At 60.1% G+C, this 10694-nt stretch overlaps 1 protein-coding gene across 3 annotated transcripts; it reads right to left on the bottom strand.

The window, feature by feature from the left end:
- Positions 1 to 277: 277 nt before the first annotated feature.
- Positions 278 to 5019, bottom strand: CANT1 (calcium activated nucleotidase 1). Of its 3 annotated transcripts, none has more exons than XM_016206300.2 (3): positions 4391 to 5018; positions 3289 to 3492; positions 278 to 2466 (listed from the first exon to the last, which is right to left on the bottom strand). In XM_016206300.2, the coding sequence occupies exons 1-3, from the start codon at positions 4977 to 4979 to the stop codon at positions 2096 to 2098; spliced, it is 1164 nt and encodes a 387-aa protein (XP_016061786.1). In that variant the 5' UTR covers positions 4980 to 5018; the 3' UTR covers positions 278 to 2095. The 3 variants fall into 3 exon arrangements, with proteins under 3 accessions (XP_016061786.1, XP_087682515.1, XP_087682514.1); XM_087826389.1 differs by lacking the exon at positions 278 to 2466 and adding an exon at positions 2625 to 2828 and having other exon boundaries at positions 4391 to 5019; XM_087826388.1 differs by lacking the exon at positions 278 to 2466 and adding an exon at positions 2625 to 2883 and having other exon boundaries at positions 4391 to 5019.
- Positions 5020 to 10694: the final 5675 nt, after the last annotated feature.

Here is a 10694-nt window from a genome sequence, read left to right on the forward strand (position 1 = left end):
AAGAAGGGCCTGAGCCCAGGCAGCCAGGATGAGAGCCGGGAGTGACCGCAGAGCCTATGCTCCGAAAAGTTGGACTCAGTGCCTCGGTTTCCAGGAGGCTCCCCTGGTCTGCGAAGGCGGCTGCCCGTGAACTCCACGGCACATGGGGACCAGGCAGGGCTGCCCACCCCATGGGACAGAGCCACCCTGTGGTGAGGGGTGCGGTCATCACATCCCTCCCATACCCCGGGCACAGGGCCCTGGGCAGGAGGCCAGCACAGAGCAGGAGACAAAGAACTCCCAGCCCCTCTACACTTTATTGTTCACAGAACAATGGCTCCAGCAAGGAGCACGATTGTTACAATCACAGCGGCGAATATTTATTTAAAACGTTTCAAAGTCACAGTGGGGCGAGCAGGCTGCTCTGGGCACCCTGGCCCTGCCAAGGCCTCAACACAAAAGCCTCAGAAAGGTCTCAACGTGGCGACTGTCCTGAGTCTCCCCACCTTCCTAATTCCATCTCTGCATTTTTAAATCTCGCAGCACTGACATCACTGCCGTTTGTCAAGGAGGTGGGTCAGGGAGCCCGCCAGGCACTGTCAGAAAAGGCAGGTCCAGTGGGAGCTGCGCTGAGATAATCGTGTCACTGTCAACAGCCCGTTTTCTGTTCTCTCACTTTTGTGGCTCAATAGAAAAAACAAATGACCAGCAGCTCAAGGAAGAGGGACCCTCACTGGGCTCCCTCCTGGTGGCTGTGTTGCAGTTTCAAACTTGAGAAGTCTCGGGACAGGTCCACAGAGCAGCAGCCAGAGTGGGAGGCGGCCCTTCCTACCATCCAGGCGCCCTGCGTTCTCCTGGGGGTGAGGCAGCTTCTGGGCCAGGGGCCCCCTCAGCTTGGGTCCTGGCTGACCTCTGTTCCAAACCCTCTGCCTTTCCCCCGGGGCATTGCGAACAGACCACAGGGCCCAGACAAGCCAGAGTTTGTGGGAGGATTCCCTGAAGAGGCTGCGGAACTCCCACGGGAAGAGGGGGGACGAAGGGCGGGACGCAGAGTGCGGGCAGGGCCGGCAGGCCCATCCACGGCGCCGGGCCGAGGCTTGCCAGGACCCGGGGTCTCACTGGACTCAGCAATGCTATCCGAGCTACTCGTGGGAGTCCTTGCAGGCAGGGCAGTTTCTGGTGCTGGAGAAGATGCTGTTCCGTATTTTGCATCCTTTGGCCAAGGGCTCACAGGTGGGTAAAACCTGCCTCACCCACTGTAGCTCTTGGTCACAATTCCCTCCACTGGGGGAACAGTCTGTTAGCCCGGAACTTGGCTCTGTGTGATGAGACTTGGCGGTTCCCTTTTATAAGAAAGGGAACTGCTTTAATTAGAGCAAGTTAATAATTAAACTTCAAATAGCTACGGAGCCACAGACTTTTCCTGAAGGGAGGAAATGAAACCGGGGTGTGAAATCGAAGTAGTCTGATGTGAGGCTTGGGGACAGACGGTGGGCTAGCAACCTTTCCTGTAGCATCCCGTGCTCCCAGGGGCCGGCCCTCGCTCATACAGCCCAGCAACGTCCCAGAGAGTCCCGAGGAGGGAGTCCACGGTCCTTCCCAAGCAGGAGGGCAGGAGGAAAAGGCGGGACCTGGAGTTCCTGATGGGAAGGCGCACTTCAGGGTCACTGCTGTGTCCCCAGGGGCTCAGTGCTGGACACAGGGCAGGAGCTGAAGAAACGTTTATTGAACAAAAGAACAATGGAAAGAAGAGAAAGGGAGGCAGAGGGGGCGCCGGGCCGGGCAGACGCGGGGCCCTTGCTGCGGTGCCTGCAGTGCTCAGCTTCCGCCGCCAGGTGTCAGCGCGCAGGACCAGCAGCCCTAAGACTGGCCTGGGGACTGGCCTGGGGACTGGCCCTTCCCAGCTCCGAGAAGACGGGTCTGGGCTGCTCCACACGCCGCGCCCCTAACTCCCTACTCTGGAGGCCTCTAAACCCACCCACCTCGGAGTCCCACAAAGAAAAACAGCAAAACAAATACCAGGAAAGGAAAGCCCTCTGCTTTTATAGATTTGAGTCCCTACATAGCTTAAAACCGTCCACTCCTCAGCCTTGCCCGACGTCTTGATTTTTAAAATTTAAATAAATTCTATTCCTTCGTACTTCACACTTCCAACCTTGGTCTCTGGCAGAAGGAAGTGTCCGTCGAGCGTGAAGGCCATGATGTAGGTGGCGATCTTGCCGCCGTCCTCCTCAGACTTGAGGGCCACGATGATCTGGTCGTCAGTGTTGGGGACAAACTTGAAGGAGGAGAAGCCGTGCGTGGGGACCACCTCCCCGATGCGGCGGACGGAGATGTCCCTGAAGCCCGGGGCGGCGCTCAGGAGCAGGTTGGTGCCCCGGCGTTCGTCGTCCTTCTCGCTGTAGCGCTCGTGGCTGGCCCGGCGCGGCAGGAAGAACCAGCGCTGCAGGGTGTCGCTCCAGCAGGCGGACTCATGGATGAGGTAGCCTGGGGACACAGGGCAGGGCTGTCAGGGTGGGCCTGGCCCACCATGCTGACTGGGGTGCGAGGGGCTCTGGGCTTCAGGGCAGCAGGCGAGCAGGGCCCAGGGCTGCTGGGCAGTGGCCTTGTGCCCAGCACACGCTTCGAGGCTGCAGCCCCCGTGAGCAGTATCACCGCCTGGCTTCTCTCCAGCTCTCCTGTTTCCTAGAAGCTGCCTCAGGGTCTGTCCTCATCACCCAGAGAATCAGGGATGGACAAAGCCGATGGAGCCTGTCCTGTCCCGGGCCCCATCTTCCCTGGCCCAGCTTCTCCAGAGCTGCTGAGCAGCCATTGCCGTTCGGTCTGTCTGTCCTTCTGCTTCCCTGGTGCTGATCAGAGAGCAGAGTGCCAGGGGAGGGGAGCAGAAGGGACGAACAGGCTGCTCTGTGATGGAGGAATGAGGTGGTTGGGCAGGAGGGCACCTCCCGGCTGCAAAGGCAGCATCGCTACCGTCCCACTGGGGGGCAGGGCCGAGCTGGAGCCCTCAGCCACATGCCCCGTGCCTGGAGCTGGCCAGCCACTCCACATCGCCACCCCCTGCCACCACGACGGTGACTCTTGGGAGGTGAGGGAAAAGGCCAGAGCGTGGCCCCCTTCCTCTGTCCCGGGGACAGCCATGCTGGGCTCAGCCGGGCCAGCAGGGCCATGAGTCAGGGCGAGAGGGGTGACAGAGAAAATGCCTCATCTGCCCCAGAATTCACTGGCTGTGAGGAGCAGCCACCAGACCCCTAAAGTCAACAAACTGAGCAAGAACCAAAACTACAGACATCCTTGGGCCCCAGCTCTTACCTGGTGGGTGAATCCCTGCAGCAGTTCGCAGGGCGTTGTAGCTGGCCACCCAGTTCTCGTGGTCCACGCTGCCCCGGAAGCCTACCACTTTCACCCACTCAGGGTTCTCATTGACCACCTCCCCCGTGGTGGTGGTCCACTCCTTGCCCAGGCCGCCCACGTACAGACGCTCGTCCTTCACTGCCAGCCACTCAGCTTTGAAGCCTGGGGAAGAGGAGATGAGTGGGCGGGCTGAGACCTCAGCTGGCCCTCTGCCCACCTGGCACCTGGCTCCTGGGGGTCCCGCCACCGTATTAAACTTCACTTGAGCCAGTGACCAGAGAGTGGACAAGAGAGCCTGGCTCAAGCCCCATTCCTGGAGGGTCAGCAGCCAGCGCTCTCTTCAGAGCAGACCCCAAAACAATTCACACAGGGAGCTGCCCTCCAGGAACGACCTCACGTGCCTCGGGTGGCTACCCCGGGCCTCTGCTGTGACAGCCTGTGAAATGGACGTCAACGCTCCTGCCGCTGCTGCCTCACCACCGCCTGCCCCGCAGCGTCCTGACCTCCAAAGTCCTCTTCTCAAGGTGTCTCCTTCTGCCTCAGGCAGCCCCCCGTGGGATGAGCTTTCTAGGTTTAAACCCACAGCGACAGTGTGCCACACGCAGCAGCTCCGGTAAACACCTGCTGTGGCCAACGCCTCCTGCGGCCGCCTGTCTGAAGTTCCCTGGCCCCTGGGGGTCCCCCTTGGTCTCCTCCCAACTGCTGAAGGCAGTGACCCTTTCCTGGGTGACAGAAGAGCCGCAGGCATGGAGGGGCTCAGAGGTTGGCATCCACCCAAGTGGGGTCACTGCTCACAGACCCTCCTGCTGGGGTTCCAGACTGGGGAGGCCGGGCGGGAGAAGTGTACCTTCTCAAAAGACTCAATTCAAAGTGACAACACTCGGACCTCAGGGCTTCCGGGGAAGGTGCCTGAGCAGGGTAACCCCAGTGTGCTCTTAAGAGACTGCTTAAGACATAAGTGGTCCCAAAGGTGCTGAGAGCAGTGTGGGACAGAGCCAAACACCCATGGAGCTGGCCCCCGCACCTCATGGAGCCCCGGAGACAGCGCCGGCCCACTTACCTTTCCCCACAGTTCCATCGCCATCAGACAGGATGACCCAGGGCACGGCCTTGGTGCCCTCGATCTGGTACACAACCCCGGTCCGGTCATCCACGGAGTACAGCTTCCCATTGAAGACGATCAGGTCAGACAGTTCCATGCCCCTCCCCTTTTCTGCCAGGTGGGACTCCAGGACCCTGTGGCCTTTGTCCCACTCCACGGTCACTTTGTCCCCGCTGTTGGACAGGGTCAGATAGCCCTTCTTTAGGTAACTGAACCAGGTGTTTTCCTCTTGGGCCTTTGAGTCAGTGTCCAGGTCGGCAATGAGAGCAATTCGGTACCGGGTCCCGCCTGGCGTCCTCTGGGGCGCCGACAGGGGATAGGTGTCATTGTACCAGTCAATGGCCTCCTGGCCGAATTTCTGGTTGTGGGCACTAGGCACGGGGGGCCTGACTGGGGACAGGCGGTGTGAGCACAGCAGCCAGAGGACGGCAGCGCCCACAACGGACGGCAGGATCACCTTCCAGCGGGCGCGGAAGCGGGGATCCGTGGCCTTGCTCATGGACGCCAGGGCGGGAAGGCCCCCCACACTTATCCAGAAGAAGTGCATAGATTCATTCCATGCTGGGGGCTGGAGCGCTGGCAGCCGGCCAAACGGAGGGCTGGAGGGACCTGCACACAGGGGAGAGAGAAGAGAGGTCACAACCTAGGGAAGGTGCCTTATCCAGAACACACAGCACACCCGCTGTGGCAGTCACCATCACCTCCTCAGCTCAGTGAAACCCGGAGTCTAGCGAGATCTGTTTACTCTCATTCGGCAAGATGAGAAGTCTTCCCAAAGCAAAACGATCCCGTCTCCTCCACCCCAGCTGGCGAGAGGGATGGCTCAGAGGGACGGCCCCGCAGGCTGGGGCTTTCGATCTCAGGGGAGAGGAAAGAGCAGGGCTGGGGCTAAGGGGGGAGGGCAGAAAAGGGAGAGGAGGAGGGGTCAGCATGGCAGGGGACAGAGGGCACAGGTCTGCACTTCTGTCCAATGTTGCCTCTTTTGGGAAGCCCTCCCTGGAGGTCTGCTCCTGGCAGCACCTCCATCTCCTTCCCTGGCACCAACCAAGAACACGTACAGATACTGCTCTGTTCAATCCCAGCCCCAGCTCCTTCGACGGCACACACGGCGGACGCCTGCTGGTGAAGCAGGTGAATCGCTACCCCTCCTGGGTTACACGTCTGTGATTTTCAAGATAAATATATAGAATGGATCCAAGCCCAACAGAAATGGTTGTTTTTAGCAACATCTGTCCCTTGGCACCTTCCTGTTAATGCCAATGACTGAGGGACCAGAGTCTGAACAGTCCGCACTGCCTCACCTGGGGCCTGGCTGGGCCTCGGGCCCCGGCCCCCTTGTTGAAGGAAGGACACACCCACCTCCTCCACAGCCCCTCTCCTCCCTGTCCCTCACCCCACCTTCGGTACACAGATCCACCCCAAGGACCTGCTGCCCAGCTGTCAGGGCTTCAGGCACCTGGGTCAGGATGGTAAGCTGTGCGCAGTGTCTTGTTGCTGGAGGCCTGGGGCAGAGCGACAGTTTGCACTTTTATTAAAAACAAAACAAACCCCCAACACACACAAAAAACTGCCAGCCACACACCCCAGCAGAAAGGAGCCAGTGAAGGCAAGAGGAGAAAGAGACAAAGATGTTCCCAGACGCAGGCCCACCCGGGGCTCGCCCTGCCCTCACTCCTGAGTGTGGCTAAGCCGTGTGGGTGCGTTACTGTGCCAAGAAGGCTGCCGGCCCCACCACCTGCAGCATCGTGGGCTGATTTTACATCGTCAGGAAAACTGGGGCCAAGCTGCTACAGTGAAATGTCGGGTTCTCTGGCTGGCCAGGCTCACCCGTCCAGGTGGGCCTGCCAACAAGTTCTCTCTGTCAGGAACCCCAGGGGACAGCACCCCAGCTGGCTTCCTTTCTCCCGAGCAGCCACACTGCGGGGCAGCAGCCCTGGAAAGAGTACCCACAAGGAGGGACAACCACCCAGAAGGCTCGAGTCCTAATCTCCCTCCCACTTCCAGGGTGGTCTGTCTGAGGAGCAGCTCACTGACACTCATGAGTTTCTGGCTCCTGTCAGACCAGCATTTCCTTATAGAACAGGTTTGGATCAGCCAGGCAGGCAGGCTCCCAGACGCCAAGGGGGACAGCACCCAGGGAGACGCCCCCTCCCTGCCCCAGGAGCGAGCAGCCCCTCCACCCTCGGCTAAGAGTGAGGACTGGCTCAGACACCCCTACCTTCCCGGGCCATCCTCGGGCCTGCCACCAGGTTCTACAAGGCTCAGATGAAGAGGGGCAGCCATTCCTGACAGCCTACAGCCCAGAGGGTGGCTTTCTCAGGCTTCCCTCGGGAGTGGTCCGGACAGGTGGCAGAGCAAACAGAGATGATGGCTCCTCCCCTTCAGGATCTGGGGAGGGCAGGGAGGGAGAGCCCTGGTCTGAGGTGAGGAGGCCCCCTCCCAGCTCCTGCCTCCCTGCGCCCTGGACAGGGCAGCCCTCTCCTCCCAGGCCCCTCCTGCAGAGCAGCTGCCTTCCTTCCCCACCAGCCGCGGTCTCAGATGGCCCTAAAGAGCCCGGGTCCAGGCAGCGGGCAGCCCCCCACTCTGCTTGCTGCCCAAGTGCACTGCCTGATTGGAAGGAGAGCTGAACCCACTGACCTCCAGGACTTTGCCGCCAGCGCTGAAGGAACGCTCTCCGGATACCACTAAATGCTGCCTCCCCACCCTCCCTGGGCACACAACAGGCACTCACGTTCACCAAATCAGTTACATACAGTTCAGGGTCACGTATTTCTCAGTCTCATTTTTAAGCCGACCACCCAAGAGGAGTGTATTAATTTTCCATCACTGCTGTTACATCACTGCAAACTGGGCAGGTTTGCACCCCTAAACCTGCCCAGCAGTCACTGTGTACCCCGCGGGCGGTGCACGATGTGGGTCTCGCTGGGCTAAGATCAAGGGCCCGCCTCTCTGAGGCTCTCCTGGCTCTTCGGCTCCAGCCTCCAGTGGCCGCCGGCATCCGTTGGCTTGCGGCCCCTCCCTCCTGCTGGGAGCCAGCATTGCTGCACCTCTCTGTGTCTTCCTGCCCTCCCTCCAAGGCTCCCCTGCCTCCCTCTTCCCTTGTAAGGACCCTGTGGTCACACTGGGTGTTCCTGGGCATCCAGGATGATCTCACCTGATTAGCACCCTCAATTCCAGCTGCTCCCTCCAGCCCCCTTTGCTGTGTAATATATTTGCAGGTTCTGGGGGTTAGGACGTGGACATCTTGGGGACAGGGAAAGAACTTCCACCTTTTCCCAGGGGCCGGAGCATCCACACACGGCTCTCCTGGCTTGTACTGACTGCACCTCGGCGGGCTGTGTATGCTTACTCTGTGTCATCAACATTACACTTGGAGGACTTTCAGCCAAAATGTTGCCCTGTCCGTTAAAAGTGCCACCCCTGACAACACTAACATCAGGCTTGTTTTCTGGAACCAGAAAATAGGGAGTGCAATAATCCCACAATGGGCCCAGGTTGGGAGGAGGTGTGTGTGCTTCCAATGACGGTGGACACACCTGCCTGAATCCATCTTCTCTCCCACTGCCCTCAGTGCTGGGCTCCCGGGACACAGCGACCCCTCGGAGCCACTCTGCAGGGCTCCAACCTCACACTCACACCCATGCTGTCCCTCTAATGCACACATGTGCTCATGGCCCCGTCGCGAGCCCCACTCCTGCCTCGTTTCCCATGGCCCATTCCCCTGCCTGAGAACCTGGAGCTACGAGTTCCATGTTCTGACAGCACTTATCACAGATAAACAAGTGGGACTTGAAAGGCACGCAAAAGGGAAACCGAACATCTTCCCAAAGAGACTTCTCTAGCATCAGGATTTTTTCCTAAGCAATTGCCTCCGTCTAAATCAATATAAAAGTCCTAAATCGCTATAAAAGTTCTAAATCCCCTTAATGTTGGCATTTACTAAGCTTTCCAGAAATCTCCACAGTCTACAGTGTTAATGAAGGACAAAGAATAATTACCGTCTCCCCTCACCCTCCACCCCCATCCCGGAGACCGTTCCACAGAAATCTGTACAACTGAGAGACGACTTCCTTGTGGTAATCCTGACGCACTCCAGGACCCTGGACCACACTCCCAGACCTGAGATACGCTGCTTTTGGAAGAGCCAACACTACGGCATCTATACCTCACCCTAGACCGTCGCGTGACAACTGCCATGTTGCCGCCTGGAAAGTCCTGAGGCTCAGATGAGAGGGGCCATGTGTATTTGGGGGAACCCGGCATGAGCTCACCCCAAAGGCCGCCTTCGGGAGTGGGGGCGAACACAGCACGAGAGCGAGACCTGCTCCCACCGCACCGTGGGTCTCTCCTCACCCCGCGGGCTCAGGAAACATGGCAGGTTAGAGGAACAGTGGGCTGGTGGGTAAAAACGTCCTCAAGGACCAACGGCTTAAACCTACGTGTTTACTTGCTACTGGCCATAAAAACAGGGCGTGGACTACATCTGGGGCACAGCTTCAGGGGGAAGAAAGGAAACTAGTAGCTCACGCAAGGTTTGAAATGATCAGATTTACACCTCGACTTCGGGATCATGCGGTGACACAGAGTGACCTGTACGCTTGGAATGTGATTCCCTCCCCCACCTGTGACGGGACATTGCCTGTGTGGTCAGGTTCATCTGGACAAGAAGAAGAGTAAGACGACAGAGAGGCCTCTGTCCCCAGACCACAGTGGGGACCTGTAACAGTGCCTGACCCAACCACGCTTCTCCAGGTGACGCTCTGGGCCACACAGGATGGGACGTCCTGACGAAGTCCGGAGGCGAGAAGGCCGGCCCGTTAACCTGCCTTTCAACGGGCGGTCAGGGCGGAATAGAAGGCTCATTGAGGCCAGCAGGAAGGGGCGCCAGGAGGCCACGCAGCTCAGGAAGAAACCCCGCCTTGTCCACAGGCTCGGGCTGGACTTTTCCAAGGAGAGGCCGGTGGGTGGAGCTGGGGGTTGGGGGACGTCTGCAGCCCAGCCCAGGAAGATCCACCTCAAAGAAGCTCCCCTAAGGGAGGGACCGACAGGCTGCAGAGACGCCGAGAAACCTCAGTCCACACCTGCACACGCGTGTTCCCAAACATATGCTTTGTTGAAAACGTGGTAGGAAAGCTGCCCGGCATATACTCCGAGACAGAAATGAGAAACCAGGCTGGAGTGCTAAGAGACATGCTCTCCCGGGGGGTACTAGGGTGCTCAGGAGAAGGAAGGGTGACCGCGGGTGCAAGGGGCCTGCCAAGCCTGGGACACACAGCACAAGGGAAAGGCACGAAGTCGAGCTGCAAGGATGAGCAGGGAGGTGCAGGTCCCCAGGGGCGAGAGGTCCCAGACCAGGGGGAGGGGGAGGGCAGGGAAGGGGAGAGGGTGTGTAGTCTGGGTGCGAAAGGAAGGAGAGAAGAGCCTGGGTTGGGGTGAGGAAGGTGGTGGGACAAAGTGTCAGTCAGACGGGGGGGAGGGGCGGGGGGGCCCTAATTTGGTCAGGAGGCCCTGCTCAGGTCAGAGTAGGGGTGCTGACATCAGAGGGGGGCAGGAAAGGGCTGTCGTCAGGGGCAGGAAAGGGCTGTCGTCAAGGACAGGTGTCCCACACAAGTCAGAAAGGGAAAGTGTGGATCAGAGTCAGAGGGGGAGGAGTTGCCAGGTCCCAGGGGGAGGTGTCCCCAGGCCACAGGGGGAGGTGTCCCCAGGCCACAGGGGGAGGTGTCCCCAGGCCACAGGGGGAGGTGTCCCCAGGCCACAGAGTGAGGAGTCCCCAGGTCACAGGGGGAGGTGTCCCCAGGTCAGGGGGGGAGGGGGGGTGTCCCCAGGCCACAGGGAGAGGTGTCCCCAGGTCACAAGGTGAGGAGTCCCCAGGCCACAGGGTGAGGAGTCCCCAGGCCACAGGGGGAGGAGTCCCCAGGCCACGGGGGGAGGAGTCCCCAGGTCACGGGGGGGAGGAGTCCCCAGGCCACAGGGTGAGGTGTCCCCAGGCCACGGGAGGAGGTGTCCCCAGGTCCCGGGGGGAGGTGTCCCCAGGCCACAGGGGGAGGAGTCCCCAGGTCACAGGGGGAGGTGTCCCCAGGTCACAGGGGGAGGTGTCCCCAGGTCACAAGGTGAGGAGTCCCCAGGCCACAGGGAGACGTGTCCCCAGGTCACAGGGTGAGGAGTCCCCAGGCCACAGGGTGAGGAGTCCCCAGGTCACGGGGGTGAGGAGTCCCCAGGCCACGGGGGGAGGTGTCCCCAGGTCACGGGAGGAGGTGTCCCC

The sequence above is a fragment of the Miniopterus natalensis genome, chromosome 17 (assembly GCF_054644295.1).
Source record: "Miniopterus natalensis isolate mMinNat1 chromosome 17, mMinNat1.hap1, whole genome shotgun sequence".
NCBI classification, from domain to species: domain Eukaryota; kingdom Metazoa; phylum Chordata; class Mammalia; order Chiroptera; family Miniopteridae; genus Miniopterus; species Miniopterus natalensis.